We start from the raw sequence: 19,699 nt of genomic DNA on the forward strand, positions 1-19,699 counted from the left end.
GGTCTCATGCTCAAGGTGAGATTGGAGGGTTAGGACTGCAGTCTGGGTCAGAGGGGAGAGAAGATGGAGGGTTACAGTCCAGACCCAGGGAGGGAGCTGCAGGCTGGATCAGAGGAAGGAGGAGGTGACAGTTATAGCCCAGCTTGGGGAGTGAGGGGCTGTATTCTGGGTAGGGGGGAGCAGTCCCTGGGTGTTTGCTAATTAATTTGGAATCAAAAGGTCACATTGAGCCTCTGTGTTCTGGTCGATTGGGGGCCTGGGGGATTGTGTCAGGAGGGTTATAGCACTGGCTGGAGTTTGGTGGGTGGGTGGGTGGGTGGGAGGGAGGGGGGTTCAGCCTGGCTTGTAGACTGGGTCTGCCATCCAAGGTGCAGGCTCCCTGTAGTTCTGGTCAGGCTACTCTCAGGATGAGGAGCACGGAGCCTCAGCCCACTTTAGGAATGGTGGGCTGCAGCACAGTCAGGGAACCACTGGGGCTGTTTACTGCCCATGATAAGGTCAGAGAGCGAGTGTGCAGTCTTGTAAACTGGGGAGGGGGACCTTGGCCAGGGTGGGAGGACAGTGGGTTTCTGAAACTTTGGGTAGGGGTCTGTCTGTAGGGGGTCTGTCTGAGGTGGTAGGTTGCAGCATGATCCAGGGGTCTCCAAGTCGGGATCAGAAGAAGGGCGGCCATGTTCTGGGTCAGGGGGACACTGGGGCTTATAACTCAGATTAGGGCTTAGGGGGCTCTGCTGCCTAATTTGGGGTTGATGGGAGGGATTTTGTGTCCTGTAAGGTGTGTGTGGGTGGTGCTCAGTCATTTTGGACGGTAGCCCACTAGGCTCCTCTGTCCGTGGGAATCTCCAGGCAATACTAGAGTGGGTTGCCATCCCCTTCTCCAGGGTATCTTCTCGACCCGGGGATGGAACCCACATCTCTCGCAATGATAGGCAGATTCTTTATCACTGAGCCATCCAAGAAGTCTATAAGGGGCAGGTGTCGCTGTCCTGTTGGGAGCGCTGTGGCCTTGATGGGGGAGTGGACAGTGGGTTTACCAGCCCTGCTGAAAGGTCATGATAGTGGGGCCGCTAGGCCAGTTCCTGGGGGTCAGTGGGAGGGGGGGATCGTATTTCTGATCAGTAGGGGGAGGGCTCAAGAAGGGGATCAGTGTTCTTTAGCACTGGCTGATGTCTGGGTAGATTCCTTCTGTTGGAAGATTGGGAGGCTGCAGTGGGAAGAAGCCTCTGGAGGTGTGTGTGGGGGTGTCTGAGGGGCGAGGCCTGACGGGCGGGGTCCGAGGGAGCGGGATCTGATGGGCGGGGTTGGGTCTTAGTGGGAGGAGACCGAGGGGAGGAGTCTGAGGGTCGGGCTAGGTCTGAGGGGGCGTGTCCGAGGCGCGAGGTCTGATGGGTGGGGTGGGGTCTGAGGGGCGGAGTCTGAGGATCCGAGGGGCGGGGTCCGAGGGACGGGGGGCGGGGCGCACCTTGCCCGCGTAGTGGTGGATGACGAAGCCCGCGCTCCAGCTGTTGAAGTGCTCATGGTTGCCCACGGCTGCCTGCAACTTCTGCAGCAGCGTCTGGTCGGCGCCACCGCCCGTGGCGTGCATGGTGGCGCATACGTCGTCCAGGACGCTCATGATGCCTGGGGGGTTCTGTGGGGTGAGGAGGTGGGGAAGGGCTCAGCACCGACTGGCCCCAAACACTTGCCGCTCCTAGGAGGGAGCGGAAGTGATGGGAAGCTCCGATGTGTGGGGATTCTGTGGAAGCTCTCTGGTACAGGATGGGGTGGGGAACCCCATAAAGGATCCGTGCCTCTATCCTTTCCCAAGATGGAGATGAAAGGGGACCTGTCAACTTTGACCCCTCTCTCCCCTGCAGCCTGCCTTGGGGGCGATGTTTATGGAGTGAATAAGTAACAGGTGAGCAGAGTGAATGGACGTGGTGGCTGATGGGTCTCCATCTGCCTAAGGGGGAGCGTGGGTTAGAAGGGTCTATAGGGGCCCAGAACCTCCAGGGTTCTCCCAGCTCTTCCAAGCCCAGCTCAAGGGCACAGTGATTTCCCAAGCCCAGTTCTGACTGGGGCCCAGCGGGAACCCCCAAATCTGGCTCAGCCCTCACCAGCTTGTTTTCGATGAGGTCACAGACGATTTTGTTGTTGAAGTACTGGATGGGGGTCCAGCGGATACCCTCCTGTACGTACTCCTCCTGGGGGTGGCAAAGAGGGCAGGGATGGGACAGGGCATCTGGGCAAAGATGTGAGTGTTTCTAGAATGTTAGCTTCACAAGCATGGGTGGAGGAAGTGTGACAGATGTCCCTCCCATAACTTGTCCTTCCAGTCTCATCACTTAGGACTGTCTCCGATAACAAATCTCATTTCCTGGAGGTCAGATCTTCCCCCTGGGGTCCCAGAATTGAGCCCCAGTTGCCTGAAGTGTGATCTTTTCGTGAATACATCCCATTTGGCTCTTAAAAAAAGAATTCCTTTCAGAGCCTGAAAGCCAGCCGGTGGTTAAGACTCTGCTCTTCCACTGCAGGGCATATGGGTTCAATCCCCAGTGGGAGTCTAAGATCTCACATGCAGTGGGGGGTAGCCAAAAATAAATAAATAATTTTAAAAATCCCTTTGTCGCTTCTTCAATCATCTCCTGGTATTTGCCCTGAATCCTAGTCTCAGGCTCTGCCTCTGCAGGCTGGGTAGAATGAAAATGGCAGGATTTTGTCCATCCCATTCATGGGGGTCTTCTCAGCACTGCAAACAGTGCCTGCTACACAGCAGGTGCTGCTCAGTCATGTCCGACTCTTTGCAACCCCATGGACTGTAGCCCGCCAGGCTTCTCTGTCCATGGGATTCTCCAGGCAAGAATCCTGGAGTGGGTAGTCATGCTCTCCTCCAGGGGATCTTCCTGACCCTGGCATCAAACCCATGTCTCCTGTACTGGCAGGCAGTTTCTTTACCGTCTGAGCCACCAGGAAGCCCATTGAAGGTTTGAACAAAGAGGCAATGCTCCAGCCCTCATCAGAGCTTTAGAGGTAGAAAACCTCCTGTGAAGAAGGAGCTTGGACATGTCAGTAGAAGGAAGTGCCCATGTGGGGCTGGGGTGTCCTTGGTTGCTTGGCAACCTTCATGGTCCCACACCTCCTCCCCAGTGACCCCTGGCCCTGGCCAGTTGTCTTCCCCTGCCCACCTGTTCAGCCTTCAGAGTGAGTTCAATAAAGATCTGCTGCAGTTTCTCGTTTACAAAGTTGATGCAGAACTGCTCAAAGCCGTTTTTCTGCCAAGGGAGGAAAAGCGTGCCTCACTCAGTGGGCTGATGCTGGAGGCCCCCCTCCCACTGGGCCACAGGGTCATACCTGGAATATCTCAAAGCCGTAGATGTCAAGCACACCGATACTGTACTCCTCCTGGGGCTTCTGCATGGCACGGTTGATGGCCTGTGATGCACAGGGACGCTAGGTGAGTGGCTACACAGGCCTGCCACTCTCTTGAAATGCTCTTGTCCCCTCCCACCAGTGTGTCTCCAGCCTTCCCCATCGCTGTGCCTACCCTCACCCCTGTTCATCATTCCTACAAGAAACCAGGTGTTAGGACATTAGGGTTCCTGCCTTGGGAGCTGGCTCTGCCCCTTAACCACTTTGCACCTCTATTTGCTCATCTTTAAAATGGGTTCACAGTAGCATCTCTCTTAGAGGGCTTTTCTTAGGAATTAAATAAATCAATCCATGAAGAACAGAACCATAGCTGGCATGCATTAATTGATATGGAGTGTTGGCTACTACAGTCACAATCCTTTTTTCTTTTTTTGACAGGAAAGTGGGATTTATTGATGTGCATGAGTAAAGAGCAGACTTCCCAGGTGGCGCTAGAATCTGCCTATCAGTGCAAGAGACAGGTTTGATCCCTGTGTTGGGAAGACCTCCTGGAGGAGGAACTGGCAACTCACTCCAGTATTCTTGCCTGGAGAATCCCGTGAACAGAGGAGCCTGGTGGGCTATAGTCCATAGCGTTGCAAAGAGTCAGGCATGACTGAGGCGACTTAGCACGCCCAAGTCAGGAGGGGACAGTGCCCAGGCTCTCATGAGCACAGGGCCCACCATTTGTCCAGGGGGCAGTGATTAGGGCTGTATTTGACCCCGCAGCCATCTGGAATGAGCCGCTTTTCTGCCACCATGTTTCCAAATTCATCCGAATTAAACTTAGTAAATCCTCACTTCTAGGAGATACGGATCTTCTGGCAGCCAGCGAACTTGAACTTGGCCCTGTGGAGGGCCTCAAACATATGCTCCTTATTCTGCAGCTTGGTGCGGATGGCCATCATGACTTGGCCAGGGTGGACCCTGGCCACTGGGCCCTGGGGCTGTCCAAAGGCACCTCATACAGCTGTCTAGAGCCTAGACTGGGGGGCAGCATGTCCATCATGAATGTCCCCTGGAAAGGACTGTCTCCAAGATCCCTTAGGCAACAGGCCGCCTGCTCTACCAAGGAGGCTGCTGTTTGCAATTACTGCATGTTTAGTCACTGTTCTTGACCTTGACACATCCTGTTCTCATCTACCATCACCTGGTCCATCACTTTGTCCTTCTGACAGCCGTGCTCATGGCTCTCTCTAAGGCACCCACCCCTCTCCATTCCAGCAGCCCCCATCTTGGTCCAGGCCTGGACATTTCCAGCAGCCCCTCCTGCTTGGGCTCCATGCAACAGCCAAAGTGAAAGTGAAAGTATTAGCCGCTCAGTCGTGTCCAGTTCTTTGTGGCCCCATAGACTGTAGCCCATCAGGCTCCTCTGTCCATGGGATTCTCTAGGCAAGGATACTGGAGTGCGTTGCCATTCCCTTCTCCAGGGGGTCTTTCCTACCCAGGGATCGAAACCAAATCTCATTCCTTTGCAGGCAGATTCTTTACTGTCTGAGCCACTAGGGAAGCCTACCGATCAGTTTTTAAGGAAGACCTTAAATCTCCCATCAAATCATCTCCTGCCCTGTGTGGTACCTCCCAAAGCTGGGCATTAGCAAGGTCATGACACTCAGGACGCTCCCCCTCCCTCTCTTGGCTGGTCCAAGTCCTGGGCCTGGTGCTGCCCCAGAGCCCCTCTCCCCCTGCCCCTGTCCTCAGAGCCCCACTTGCCTCCACGAGGAAGTCAAAGAGACGGGAGTAGAGCCCCTTGGCCAGAGCATCGCGGGTGTAGGCTGCCTGCTCCACGTTCAGGGTCACGTCGATGGACTCGCTGCGCCCGCCCCAGCGGCTGTCCATCTTGCGGCTGGTCAGTTTCTCCTGCAGCCGCCCGCTGTCAATGCCCAGGAGGTAGGCGGGGAAGGCCAGGACTGCCAGGTGGTGGGGTGGGGAGAAAGGGAGCAGCCGGTCGGGTTCTTGGGCCTCACATGGCGGCTCCCATCTCTCCCCATTTTTGCCCGGTGACATCGATCTTGTCTGCTTAGCTCCTCAGCTTCTGGGGGCCACAACTGGGAGGAAGCAGTTCACACACACACACACACACACACACACACACACACATGCCTCCACCACACCCTCCGCAGCACCCACACTCACGGTCTGCGCTCTCCACCCGGGCATAATTCCCATCTTCGCAGAAGCTGATGTTTCCCAAATGCAAGATGCCCGCCACGAGCTGCAGGACCAGCTCTTGGACGTTGGCTGGGATCCCGATGACTTGCATGGCGCTCTGTAGGCACATGGGGCACAGAGCCTGTGGTGTAAAGCCCGACCTCCAGCCGACCCACGGGTTAGGCTTCAGTGACCACAACACAAATGTGCAGGGCGGGGTGGGGTGGGGGCGGAGGGACGGTCAGGACACCTGGACCCCTCTCCTGGCTTTGTTTGTTTTTTTGCTGTGTGACCTTGGGCAAGACTCTGTCCCTCTCCGGGCCTTGGTTTCCCAATTTGTAACACAAGAAGGTTTCCTGGGGCTGAAATGGCAACGGTGCTCACCAGAGTCTCACTGAAGTCGCTCCGGTCATCGGTGCCGTCCACCTTGTAGGTGTCTGACTGGTTGAGGTAGTAGTAGTAGTCAGGAGTCATGAGCCCTAGGTTCTGCCGCTGCTCCTGAGAGGCCCCTTCCAGCAGCTGGAGGGTGGGTGAAGCTCATTCACATGGTGGTGGATGGGTGCAGCCTTGTAATTCCCGGGTCCTTGCCATCACGGGTTCCCAAACACCAACCCTCCCGTGGGCTCCGGTGAGGCTCCCTCCCAGCCCCACGGCCACCTTCCTTGCACCTGATAGTAGATGTGGAAATTCCTCTCGTTTTCATTCTGCATGACCACGCGGGATTTCTCCAGCAGGAAGTTGGAGATCTTGCCCCCATCTGGCTCCCCACCTCGGCTGAACTGGATCTCAAAGTACTTGCCCTGAACCCAAGAAAGCCACATCAGTCCCCGCCCAGGGGCCCAGGGCTGCAGGTGAGGAAGCACGGGGGATGGGTCTTATGAGCCTTCTTCCCCAAGTGACCTCAAGTAGCTCTTCTCTCCCCAACTTCCACTTACTGTTCTTCTCACCAGCTCCTTCCCTCCAGCCTTTGTCTAAAATGGGTCCTGGGCCAGGAATACCTTTTCCTCCCTCCCTGATGATTCAAGCCCTAACCTGGGGCCTCTAGCCCTGTTGCCATTCCCTTCTGCAGGGAATCTTCCCAACCCAAGAATCGAACCCTAGTCTCCTGCATTGCAGGTGGATTCTTTACCGTCTGAGCCAAAACTATATAAAATAAGGGGCTTCCCAGGTAGCACCAGTGGTAAAGAATCTGCCTGCCAATGCAGGAGACATAGGTACCTCGGGTTCGACCCCTGGTCCGATCCAGGGGATTGGAAAGATCCGCTGGAGAAGGAAGTGGCAACCCACTCCAGTATTCTTGCCTGGGAAATCCTACGGACAGAGGAGCCTGGCAAGCTACAGTCCATGGGGTTGCAAAAGAGCTGGACACCACTGAGCACAACAGCAGCAATAGAATAAAATAAAATAAAATAGAATTACATGTTCTTGTGGTTCATCCATGTTTTGCTCTACATTAGTAGTCCAAAAACACAGACTGTGTGATTCTATTTATATGAAATTCTAAAACTGCTGAAACTAATCTATGGTGCAAAAAAAAAAAAAAAATTAGAGTGACTTCTTCTTGGGTAAGGTGGAAGTAGAGGTTGACTAGAAAGAGACAAGAGGAGACTTTCTGCAGAGATGGTGATATTCTGTATACCGATCAGAGTGTTGGTTGCATGGGTGTATGCACTCGTCTAAATTAATGAATAGTCCCCTTTAGATTTACATATTTTGCTGTATGCAAATTTAACTTTAAAAGAAATGATAGAGAACTGCAAATTTATATTGGACTGATTAATCGTCTGCATGCTTAAGTGTCTGAAGGAAAGTTATGATGTTATAGTTTACAGTGCATAAAAAAAGTGGATCGATGTACATATGATTAAGCAAGAATAGTAAAATATTAATGGTAGAATCTAGGAGATGAGCATACAAGTGTTTACTGTAGTGTTTAGCTTTTCCAGGTATATGAAAAATTTTAAAATAAAATGTTGGAGAAAATACTTCAAATATAATTATATGAAAATATATTAGAAAATAAAATATAATTAATATTATAGATACTAATATCCAGGGGAAAAAAATCTCATTAGTGTCAGAATTCATTAAGCCATTTCCATGTTCAAGCATTTACTGAAATTATTGAAGTCTATGAAAGTGAAAGTGTTAGTCACTCAGTTGTGTCGAACTCTTTGTGACCCCAGACTGTAACCCACCAGGCTCCTCTGTCCATGGGATTCTCTAGGCAAGAATACTGGAGTGGGTTGACATTCCCTCCTCCGGGGAATCTTTCCAATTCAGGGATCAAACTTGGATTTCCTGAAGTGCAGGGAGTTTCTTTACCATCTGAGCCACCATACCATCCCATTCCAACAGAGGAGACCCACAAGGTTACATTGTTTTTTTTTTTTTCTTTTGTCCAAGCCACACATCCAAACAGTGACAGAAAATGATGACAAACCCAAATCCATTTACCTATTCTGTCTTTCATTAGGCTCAGCATAGCCCCTGACACAAAGAAGGACTCCAAGAAGCATTTGATGAAAGAAAGAATGAATGAGGGAATAAATGGGACCTGAAATGGAAATAGGAACAGACATAGCCTAGTTGCAGCCGGGGGAGGAGTATTCAAGAATGGACATGAACATGTCTTCGTCTCCACAGAGCTGCTGATGGGGGACTTTTTTTTTTCAGAGGGATCATGAACAGGAAGCCAGTCTCCTATTGAGGAGCAGGTATTTCCTGTACTCTTGAGCATATATGTAAAGGAAAGAGGCAGAGACAGAGACAAACACTGTAGAGGCCACAGAGACTCACAAAGCGACTGGAATTATTGTTGCGCACTGTCTTGGCATTGCCAAAGGCTTCCAGCAGTGGGTTTGATTGAAGGATGATATCTTTCACGTGCTGGCGAAAGACACAGGTGGGGGCGGGAAGAGGTCAGACTGCGGTGGGGTGTGGGAGTTTGGAGGTGAGCGGATGAAAGTCCATGTGGGGAGACCCAGCCCCTCTTCCTGTTTTGCCTTACCTGGACCTTCTCGCCTCCGCCCGACACCTTGGAGATGTAGCCCATGATATATTTGGCCGCCACTGTCTTCCCAGCTCCACTCTCTCCACTGAGGATGCGTGAGGAAAAGGATGATGAGTTACCAGGGGTGGAGGAAGTGCCCTTTCCAGCTGGGGCTCTGATCGTTCATTCATTGACGCCTATTGGGTGCCAAGCAATAGCCCAGGCTGTTGGGGATACCATGGTGAGCAAGATGGATCTAAATCTCCTGACACTTAGATGGAACAGGTGGGCAATAACAGGATGAATGCACAAAATACCTCACGGATCAGAGGGTGAGAGGCTAAGTAGAGTGGGGCTGGGGGTGGAGAGGGACAGCGAGGCTCTGTCTGGACCAGGAATTCCAGTTAAAGCTCCCTGGGGTGGTGATGCTGTTTGAGAGGCCCTGGGGAGGAGGGTCTGGGCTCCCACTCTGTACCTGATAATGACACACTGGTTCTCACAATCTATAAGCATGTTCCGGTACATATTGTCGGTGAGGGCATAGATGTGCGGGGGATTCTCATACTGGGCCTGGTGGGAGAGAGCAGGGCTCAGCCTCGGTCTCAGGTCGGGGGGAGGCCTTGGGGCTGTGGCTCCCACCCGGGCCCCGCCTCACCGCGCCCTGGTAGAGGTCGATCTCGCGGTCTGTGAAGTAGGGCATCTGCTTGAAGGGGTTTACGGAGATGAGCACCGAGCCAATGTAGGTCTAGGGTGGAGACGGTTAAGGGCCATGCAGCGTCCTGGCAAGCTGTGTCCCTCAAGGGGCCCTGTCCCCTCCTCCTGCTCCCTTGGGGCCTCCAGAGCCCTGTGGCTTGGAGGAAGAGATGGAGATACTCCAGGCGTCTTAGGAAAAAAACTGAGCTGGATCCAGATTGAGGGGAACAGAGGGTGCTGTGCCTGAGTTGCCCCCGAGCAGAGGGAGCCGTGAGAGCCACAGCCACCCCCAACTGGAGCCCCGCTGTTACTCCGCGGTCCCCTTGCGCTAATGCCCTGTGCTCTTGCTGCCCATCCCCACTCTGTTCCTGTGCTCAGGCATGTGTGTCCCTTCCGTGCTACAGCCTCTTTCATCCTCCCCTGCCCTCATCCACCCACCATCCCTCCATCCGCTGGTCAGTCATCCTCCTGTCCCTGAGTCCTGCATCTGCCCACCCCGCCCACGGCCCAGGGTACGAAGATGTAGTCATCCATGAAGCGCTTGCGGAGGTTGCTCACGATGGCGTCCTCAGTGATCTGGGGTAGAAGCACCATGTCGTCCACGCCGCTCTGCTTCACATTGTGGCTCTGCCAGTGGAAGCGCTCCTTGCTGCCCTGGGGGTGGGGGCGGTGGGGTGACGGTGAGACCCTGCAGGGGGCGTGGTGGGGGCTGGTGCCTGAGCACTCCTCCCCTTCCCACCTGGCTCACCTACATCATCAGCTGCTGATGCTGTCCCCTTGCCCACCTGCCACCTCCCTCCCTCCTTCCCTATCTCAGGGACAACAGGAGAGGGAGACAAGGTCTGCTCCCAAAAGAGGAGGACAGACAGAACGACAGCTTGGATGTGTCCCTCAGCCCTCTCTCTTTCGGTACCAGCATCCCTCCACTTTGTATCCTGTTGCCATGGAGCAGAGGGTGATGCCTGGTCCAGTGGGGCAGAGTGTGCTTGGGGATCTGGCAACTGTGAGAGGGGAGGAGGGGATCAGGAAAGGCTTGATGGGGGAGCTCACCCACCCTCTCTCTCACATCCCCAGCCCATCTCTCCCTCCGTTGGCCCAGGCTGAGTTCCTGACTTCTCCCTGGCATTTGACCCAAGACGCTTGCTCCCTGGAAGAAAAGCTATGATGAACAGTGTATTAAAAAGCAGAGACATCACTTTGCTGCCAAAGTTCCATATAATCAAAGCTATGGTTTTTCCAATAGTCATGTATGGATGTGAGAGTTGGACCATAAAGAAGGGTGAGTCCTGAAGAATCGATGCTTTTGAACTGTGGTGCTGGAGAAGACGCTTGAGAATCCTTTGGACAGCAAGGAGATCAAACTAGTCAATCCTAAAAGATATCAACCCTGAATATTCATTGGAAGGACTGATGCTGAAGCTGAAGCTTCAACACTTCGGCCACTTGACGTGAAGAGCTGACTCATTGGAAAAGACTCTGATCTGAGAAAGATTGAAAGCAAAAGGAGAAGGGGCAGCAGAGGATGAGATGGTTGGAGGCATCATCAACTCAATGGATATGAGTCTGAACAAACTCTGGGGATACTGAAGGACAGGAAAGCCTGGTGAGCTGCAGTCCATGGGGTCGCAAAGAAATCGGACACGACTGAGCGACTGAACAACAACGTGTTCACCTCCAGATGACCTTAGTCCCCCCACTTGCTTCCTCCTAGCTTGGGGTCCTCCTGGCCCATCCCCCTGAGATTCTCTGTCACCACGTGTCTGTGATCTCTGCCTCAGTGCCCTGCTACGGCCTTGGTCCTCAGCTCCCCCAGCCTTCCCACCACCTCTGCCGTGGTCTCCATCCTTAGAGAGTCAGTTCTGGCACATTCCAAGCTCCCACTTTCCCTTTTAATTCTCTCCCTCAGCTTTTCATCAGCTGACACCTTCAAGGCCCCAAGGAGGAGACTCAGACCCAGGTTCCCCATTTAAACTCCTCCTCCAGGAAGCCTGCCAGGAATGCTCTCTCAGCCCAGCTGAGCTCATCCAGCACCTTAAACACTTCAGCACACTGGCTCTAGCAGGCCCTCTCTGCCTCCGTTCAATATACCCTGTCATGGAGGGACTGGCGCACAGAGTGGTGGCGACCTGGAGCTCTCGTGGCTGGTAACTCACGCTCAGACAAGGTATCCCTCCTGCAGGAATCCCCGCACACGCCCCAGACCTGGAGCTCCTGGAGGACTGGGATCTGGACTGAGTCCTTTCTCAGCCCCTGCAGGGAGCACCTGGCAAGGGACAACGGCAAAGAAAGAAACCCAGCTTCAGAGGAAGCCCCCAAGAGCAAAAATGCATATGTGATAAGACGCTTCAGTCATGTCCTACTCTTTGCAACTCTATGGACTGTAGCTTACCAGGTGCTCTGTCCATGGGACTCTCCAGACAAGAATATTGAAGCGGGTTCCCATGCCCTCCTCCAGGGGATCTTACTGACCCAGGGATCGAACCCACAATCCTTATGTCCCTTGTATTGACAGGCAGGTTCTTTACCACTAGCACCACTTGAGAAGCTCAAGAGCAAAGATACTGGGAACCAAAGTCAGGTCTTCAAAGATGACCAGGACTTGCCAGGGGAATGGAGATGGTGTGCTGGGCCCATCTGGGAAGGGATTGAGGCAGAGATCAAGCTGGAGGGTCAGCATGGGCAACTCCAGGGCAGAGATAGATGAGAAGCCAGTCTCTCCCCAGTGCCTGGAGCACTGGGGACCCATAGAAGGTTCCTGAGCAGCGGAGGTGCTAGCTCAGATTCTGGTCATGCTGACAGTCCCTGAGGTTGGGGGGGGGGGCGGGAGGGATTCATGGAATAATATCCAGAGACATGAAATGAGCCTAGTTTTGGGTGTGGGTTAGATCTGGGTTCTGATCCTGGCTGTGTGACTTAACATTGCTCTGAGCCTCAGTGACTTCATCTGTAAAATGGGAGAAGCAGCCTTATCAGCCAGGGTTGATAAGAGAGATTAATTGCTTCGGGGGAACAAAGTGGGGTAGGGGGAGGGTTCCCGGAAGAGGGACACTTGACAGAATTAACATTCACCAAGCATCTATGACATGCACAATACTGGAGGCAGGTGTTGCCAATTTTTTAAAAAAACTTATTTTGCATTGGTGTATGGCTGATTAACAAACAATGTTGTGATAGTTTTAGGTGAACAGTGAAGGGACTCAGCCATGCAAAGTGTCACCCATATTATTGGCAATCGTCATAGCTCAGTGTGGTAAAGTCTGGGAAGGAGACTGGGGCCTGAGAGGGATTTGACCCTTGACTAAGGATGCAGCTAACGTGGTTCCAAGGATGTGGGGTTCAAATCTAGGGTCATCTGACAGCAAAGGCCAGGTTTTTGCCTCTACTTTCTTGAGTGGCTGGGCTCCAGAGAGCTTTGGGGATGGTATGTGAAAGCTGAGAAGGGTTTTAATCAAGTACAGGGAGAAATGGTTCATCAGACAGTGAACTGCCAGGGCAAATGCAGAGGTGTGACTGAAGCAGGAAGAGAAAGCAGAGGAGGGATGTTTCGGGGAGGGTAGGGGGAAGGAAGGGGCAGGGCTGGAGCCCCTGAGACTGCTTCTAGCCTGATTATTGAGAGTGAGATTTTCTTTCTTTTTTAAAAAAGAACACTATTTATTATTCTTACTGCTATTTAATTTATTTATTGGCTGTGTCATGCAGATTTGCAACCCTGGTTCCCTGACTAGGGATTTAACTCACGCCCCCTGCACTGAAAGTGCAGTCTTAACCACTGGACCGCCAGGGAAGTCCCAAGTGTGAATTTTTCCGACGGCAATTATGGCCCCATCTCTCTGCCAGTGGCTTCCCATCACTGCCATCCCCATGCAGCCACTCCGCAGAGATTTCTTGAGCGCCTAATCTGCACCAGTAACCTAGAGTTCAGGGAGAACTCTTTCAGTTCCTCACTACCTTGCCTCTGAGTCTTTGCAGATGTTGAGCCCTCTGCCCAGAACATCCTTCCTGCCTGGTTAATAATGCCACTCTAGGGACTTTCCTACCAGTCCAGCGGTTAATAACCCACCAACCCATGCGGGGGACACGGATTCAATCCCTGGTCTGGGAAGATCCCACATGCTGCGGAGCAACTCACCCTATGCGCCACAACTCCTGAGTCTGCTTGCTGCAACTACCGAAGCCTGTGTGCCTAGAGCCTGTGCTTTGCAACAAGAGAAGCCCCCACAATGAGAAGGCCTTCTATCTCAACTAGTGAGTAGCCCCCGCTCGTGGCAACTGGAGAAAGCCCACAAGCAACAACAAACACCCAGCGTAGCCATAAATAGATAAATTACTTAATTTAAGAAAAAGAAAGAAGCATCCAGTGTTTAGGAGCTTACGTTGCTCGTGAGGTTAATGTGTCCTACTTGGGGTGGGGGGGTGGGGCTGTCTCGCTGACTGAGACACACCTGTGTTGAGGTGTGAGCACCTGGCCACTCCAGTGAGAGTTCTTGGGCCAGTGGCCTGAGCATTTCCGTCTTTCCGTGCACATTTTATTCTAAATGACTCTCTCCCGGCCTTGCAGGGGACCGCATTCAATGTTTCTGAAAGATGGAAGTTAGTGTTTTTTTGCTGCGTGTGAATTTCATTTCAGTGTTTCAAGGGGGCCTGCTAAGATGTTTGGTACAAGAAGGGGGAGCTGGGTGTGATGGGCTTCCCAGGTGGCTCAGTGGTAAAGAATCTGCCTGCCGGTGCAGGAAACGTGGGTTCTCTCCCTGGGTTGGGAAGATCCCCTGGAGAAGGAGATGGCAACTCACTTCAGTATTCTTGCCTGGAAAACCCCATGAACAGAGGAGCCTGATGGGCTACAGTCCATGGGGTCACAAAGAGATGGACCAAACAGCGACTGAGCAATAACGACAGCTGGGAGTGATGCTCTGAGAGCCCTGGGATACAGCAGGAAGGGTAGGTGCGGGAGGACAAGGTTTCGGAAACAGCAGCGTGGAGGGTTAGCAACCATGCCCACAGCAGAGGCTGAGTTTGGAGGCAGCCAGGACCTGGGGTGGCCGGTTAGGAGAAGCAGGGAGCTGTCAACTGGACCCCCAGCTGCTAAAGAACTTCACGCTCACTGGAGGCTCAGAGGGTCCCCCATGGAGACACCTCAGGGTCAGGAGTCAGCTTGGGAGGTCAGGAGGTATAGACAGGGAGAGAGGACTGCTTCTGGACAGTCTGGCCAAGAAGGGGAAGAGGGAAAGAGGCTTTGTGGAGAAGGAGGGGTCAGGGGAGTGTATTTTCTGTTTTTAAAATAAGGAGACCAGCTGGTGTGTTGGGGTGAGACGAGCCGATGAAATTTTAAATACAGGGGATGAAGTGGTGTCATTCAGGGACCTGCTGGGGCTGCCCTTTCCCTGCGTCGGGGTGGGGAGGTTGGGTGGGCGAACTAGAAGTGGATTCTCTCTCTGAAGACCTCAAAGGTGGGGCGTGGGTGGTAGCTATGGTAACCGGGAACAACAATAGGTAACAAAAGTTCACGCCCCACTGGCACTTATTTTGTGCCAGACTCTGGTCTAAGCTTTTTTCGTGAATTATCTCATCGCATCCTCTGGGCACACATCTGGGTCATTGCTCTGATTAGATCCATTTTGCAAGAGAGAAAACTATGGCCCAGAGAGAGAGGTTAGGTGTCCTCCCTAAGGTCACACAGCAGAAAGGGAAGCCAAGTCTGCGTCGGGAATGGCCAGGGTTGGTGCTATAGGTCAGATGAGGATGGGGAGGAGACACACAGGGTCCTGTCCAGGGTTTCCTCTTTGGGGTCATCCTGATCTCCATGCTCTTGGGACCCCCTCGGGCTCAGCTGAGACTCCAGGCCACTTCCTTTCTCTGAGGTCAGAGGCCCTGAGGCCGGCTGTGTCTGGCTGGCTCTCCTGGCCTCAAGAACTTGGTTCCTCTTCCTGTCCCTCCCTTCTTTCCCCACCCAGTGGAATGGGCCTTTGCCTCTAGCAGCCTCTCCTTCTGTGTCCAGCCCCAGGAAGCCTGGACTCCAGGATCCAGCTGAGTTCTACACGATCACACAAAAAACCCATGAGTTGTTTGTGGTGGAGAGAGAGGTTTTGCTCAAGAGGGTATAGTGTGAGGGAGGAGAGTCAAGAATTTTGGCAAGGGATGAACTGGGTGTGAGGCCTGGCTTGACACTTGGCTATGGAACCCCAGGGAGGCCACTTCACTTCTCCAAGCCTCAGTTGCCCCATCTGTAGAACAGGTGCCATAATAAATCTCCTCTGTGGGCTTGCTGGGGAAAATAAACAAGCCAGTGCTGAGAAAAGATCCACTGGGTTGCCTCAGGAAATGGCAGCCAGTGTCCCCAAGAGCATTTAGTGAAAGTGGTCAGTGTTTGATGATATAGAGGAACTGGTCAACGTACACTTGTTGAATGAATAAATGAATGAAGTATCTTTGTGATAAGACTGCCTCCTATCCTGTGTCATTGGTGTCCATCTCTCTGTGTCCCCCAAGTCTCTGAGGGTCAGGCTGAAGCTGTTTGTTCCTCCCTTGGGGGTGAGGGTGTAACAGAGAGCTTGTGGTCACAGTTGACCACAAGTCAGATATGACTCAACAGGCTGGAGTTCTTGTGAAAGACAGTCAGGGGCGCGAGGTGGCTGGGATGGAAGGAGAACATAGTTTCTAACTTCAGCTCTTCAGAGAGGCTTCCCCCCCATCAACTTACAGCAAAGGCATGGGGTTGCAGCTTCCCTGGTGCCAAAGAAGGGAGAACCAAGGGCTGGGGCATTGGAGCCCTGTAGTGAAAACACTTTCTGAACTCTTACTGTGCATGGAGGTCTGTGGGGACCAGGCCTAGACTCTGCTCCTGAGTAGCTCAGAAGCGAGTTGTCCAGGGGAGACTGTGATCCCAATCAGACTGCACAAAGAAGAACTGAAGCAATCAGAGAGGGCTTCCTGTGGGAGGCTGAGGCAATCAGAGCAGGCTTCCTGTAGGAGATAGACCTTGAAACATGAATGTTTCAGATTGTTGTAAGTGGTGGCAGTGGGAGCGATGGGTCAGAAGGCCTTGGGTGTGTGTGGCACACCAGCATTCTAGTTGCTTGAATTAAAAACTAGACTATAGGAGTCAGCCCACACCCCCAGGTGGCCTCTCAGTTGGAAGGAGGAGGAAGAGGTTGTTGATCAAGGTGGCTGTTCACAGTGTGACCTTGGGGATCACTGGTTGAAATCCTCTACTATCTTGGGTTGTCCGGCCGCTAGCCGAACCTCCCTGCCTCTGTTTTCTCATTGAGCAAATGGGAATATTGAGGACTGTGGGCCTCGTGGGCAGCCGTGCAGATTCAACGAGGCAAAGCTTGTCAAGAGGAAACACTAGCCTCTCTCCCCATCGCCAGCGGCAGCAGCAGCAGCAGCAGCCTTAAGCTGGCCAGTCCCGCAGGCTCGGGACACAGGGCCAGGAGGAAGGTCTGGAGGAGCGGGCTTTTGCAATCTGCTCCAACTGCTCTGGCCTCCCTGCTCCTGGGTGGTGATGAGCAGAGCCGCACACTGGCGAGAACAACGAAACAGCCACTTCCTTCCTTGCCGGGGTCCTGCGTGCTGTGGTTGCCAGCCGGTGGTGAGGTGAAGCTGCTGCAGCAGTGGCTGCTGGAGCTGCCCTCAGCCCCTGGCCCCACCCTGGCCCCCTGATGTGCCCTTGGAGCCTGGGTCCTGCTCTATGGGGCTCTGGGGCCACACCCTGTATCTCTACCCCATGCAAACAACATTCTCACCCCCAATGGCTCTCAGGTCTCCCCCTCCCTTGGGAGGGGTGTCTCAGGCTTCTTCGGCCCTAACCAGAGGCCATTCTCCAACATCCGGGGATCCTTGTCCTTCTAGAATCCTTTTCCTTCACCCTCTCTTGGCCTCCAGCCTTTTCTGTCCATTCCCATGACTGCTGCCCCTGGATCAAGCAGCCACATAACTGGTCTCCCAGCTTCATATCTGTACTTTCAAAACAACCACCATTATCCTCACGTCACCACCATTATCAGCTGAGGACAACCAATTGCTGCCTTTACCTGCCCCTGAGCTGAAGTCGAACTGAAACTGCTGATAACCTTAATGCCAGCTAATATCAAACAGAAGAACGAAAGATTCCTCCACCTACTTCCTTACCATCACTCACCACCATCAGCACTCATTACCACTGGCATCAACAACCTATAACAACCAGTCACCATCGACAACCACAATCACAAAAGTAGCTGTCAACAACCACATGTAACCTACCACCGCTGAAGCAGCAGTTGTTGTCTAGTCACTAAATTGTCACTAGTGGTCAGAGACTCTTCTGCGACTCTGTGGACTATAGCCCGCCAAGCTCCTCTGTAAACGGGATTTTCCAGGCAAGAATACTGGAGTGGGTTGCTATTTCCTTCTCCAGGGGATCTCCCCGACCCAGGGATCAAACGCAGTGTTCTGTGTTGGCAGACAGATTCTTTACCTCTGAGCCACCTAGGAAGTTCAGCATTCAATCACACCCCTTTCCAAACCAACATTGCATCACCACCAGTCCCAAGACAGTCACCCAAATCATCAGTGAATGACCAACAGCAAACGAACATCACCGTCACCACCCAACTTCAAACGTTGGCCAACTGCCATTATTCTAGAGATCAACCCTCCAGGGGAAAACAAGCAGCCACCAGCCATCAGTATTCAACACTAGCTGGCACTGAAAGCAGCCATCACAGCCACCACCACACCACCAACATGGGACAATGGACAGCAACGACCGCCGTCATGAACAATGACATCAACAACCCAGTCCTACAGGAACCAAGAGTGAAGCCACATCCATCCATCACCATGGCTAACTCCCACCATGAGTGTATGGAGCACATTATGTGCTCTGTGCAGCACCTGATGAACATCATTTCACTGAATCTTTCAACACGCTTTCTGGCATCCAGCACTCCTCCAGGAAGATGTCAGCACCTCTAGACAGAGGTATTAATCTCATGGATAAATCCCACTCATTTTTTTTTTTTTTAATTCATGATCCTCTTGAGTGAGTTTCTCCCTTCCCAGACCCAGCTGGCCAAGCAAATCATTGACTCAGCATTTCACATGGTTTCCTTGGGAGGGGTTGCTTTTCTCTCAAATAGCAAATTATTTCCTGTGTTTCTTTGATCAAGGAGTCTTCCTGGCCTGGTTCCGTCTTGGAAGGGCTTCCGTCTCAAGCCCAGAGCTCTAGCTGATGGTTTGCTTGCAGATTAACCAGAGGGGTCCGTGGCCCGTGATGCCCCATTTATCACTGGCTTTCTGAAATAGGGTGATCTCGCAATCCCTGCCTCCAACATTGCGGCAACTGCCAGGAACCCTGCAGTTGTCACTCTTAGCTCTGTGACTGTCCCCAGCCACACGCCCTCATGGACAGGTTGACAAAAAATGAAAGCTGAAGTGGCTTGCAGAGCCATGGAACTTGGGCTGCGGGGGACAGAGGTGTGACATTTATAGCCAGCCAAGTCTCCTCCTCATGCATGTGACATGATGCTCCTGGATCTAGACCGAGGACCATGACCATCTCTACAACCTTATCACCACGGTCATCACCAGACCTCAGTCTCACCAGGTGGTGATGCTTCTGGGTGCAGTGTTTTTTCCCTGCCACCCTCCAGCAGAAGGAACCCGTGGTGGGGTAGACAGGTTTCATCTCACCTACTCCCGCTTCTGTGATGACTACTGCCAAACCACCCTGTCACCCACATTGGGATGCCAGCATGCCACCATCATGGTAACCCACCACCCTTTTGACCCAGCTTTCTCTCCCAATTGTGGTGGACTCAGAGAGGCTGAATCCCAAGACCCTCTGAAGGTCCCAATGGAGAGGATCGCCCAAACACCTTCCACATCCTGAGAGACTTCCAAATATGACATGCGTGGGAACTGAGGCCCGCAGAGGGGGAAGTGACTGGCCCAAGGCCACACAGGGAGATGAGGCACCAAACTCGACTAGGAACTGGGTTCCTCACGCCCCAGGAAAGGGGTTTGTCCCTGCACCTGCAGGCACTGTGTGAGCCTTCAAAACCACTTTCTGTCCTCCAGTTACTGCTCCATCCTTGGTGCCCCATCCCCACTCTGGCATCTTGTCCACCATCCAATGGGAGCTTGGTGCCCGGTGTAGGATGCTTCGAACACCTGAGCTGTACTGCAGAATCCCAAAGGGTCTGCTGTGCCCATTCCCATGGTCCCACCTTCTGGTGGTGGCCTCTAGGCACTTCCATCTGACTGGTGACCCCGACTGCTGCACTTCAGGGCCCACCCTGAATGACTTACCATGGTGGGGGCTGGTGTCTGGGTCCCTGGGGAGGTGCCTGGAGGGGTCGTGGGAGGGGTGCAGGCTCAGGAAGCTCCTGGGGGCGGCTCGGGCATGGCCCTGCTCCTGCTCCTCCGGCAGACTCCCGGCCCTAGTTCCTCTTACAACAGCCCCCCTTCTCACTTCCTTTGGCGGGAGGGGCCCGC

The 19,699-nt window shown here is 53.1% G+C and overlaps 1 protein-coding gene and 1 pseudogene across 1 annotated transcript in view; both read right to left on the reverse strand.

Moving 5' to 3' along the window:
• MYO1F (myosin IF) overlaps positions 1-19,646 on the reverse strand; it is a 36,919-nt gene extending 17,273 nt beyond the window's left edge. Inside the window, exons 1-14 of the mRNA XM_027969759.2 lie at positions 19,514-19,646; positions 9,740-9,877; positions 9,186-9,275; positions 9,006-9,100; positions 8,549-8,636; positions 8,338-8,427; positions 6,207-6,338; positions 5,923-6,057; positions 5,524-5,656; positions 5,101-5,297; positions 3,331-3,411; positions 3,165-3,251; positions 2,097-2,183; positions 1,463-1,630 (exon numbers count right to left, since the gene is read on the reverse strand). Of these exons, the coding sequence (XP_027825560.1) occupies positions 1,463-1,630; positions 2,097-2,183; positions 3,165-3,251; positions 3,331-3,411; positions 5,101-5,297; positions 5,524-5,656; positions 5,923-6,057; positions 6,207-6,338; positions 8,338-8,427; positions 8,549-8,636; positions 9,006-9,100; positions 9,186-9,275; positions 9,740-9,877; positions 19,514-19,516 (1,524 nt within the window). The 5' untranslated portion in view covers positions 19,517-19,646. The remainder of the gene's footprint in view (positions 1-1,462; positions 1,631-2,096; positions 2,184-3,164; positions 3,252-3,330; positions 3,412-5,100; positions 5,298-5,523; positions 5,657-5,922; positions 6,058-6,206; positions 6,339-8,337; positions 8,428-8,548; positions 8,637-9,005; positions 9,101-9,185; positions 9,276-9,739; positions 9,878-19,513) is intronic.
• On the reverse strand, positions 4,414-4,501 carry LOC121819739 (small nucleolar RNA SNORA70; annotated as a pseudogene).
• Positions 19,647-19,699: the final 53 nt, after the last annotated feature.

Source organism: Ovis aries, chromosome 5 (genome assembly GCF_016772045.2).
Source record: "Ovis aries strain OAR_USU_Benz2616 breed Rambouillet chromosome 5, ARS-UI_Ramb_v3.0, whole genome shotgun sequence".
Taxonomy (NCBI): Eukaryota; Metazoa; Chordata; class Mammalia; order Artiodactyla; family Bovidae; genus Ovis; species Ovis aries.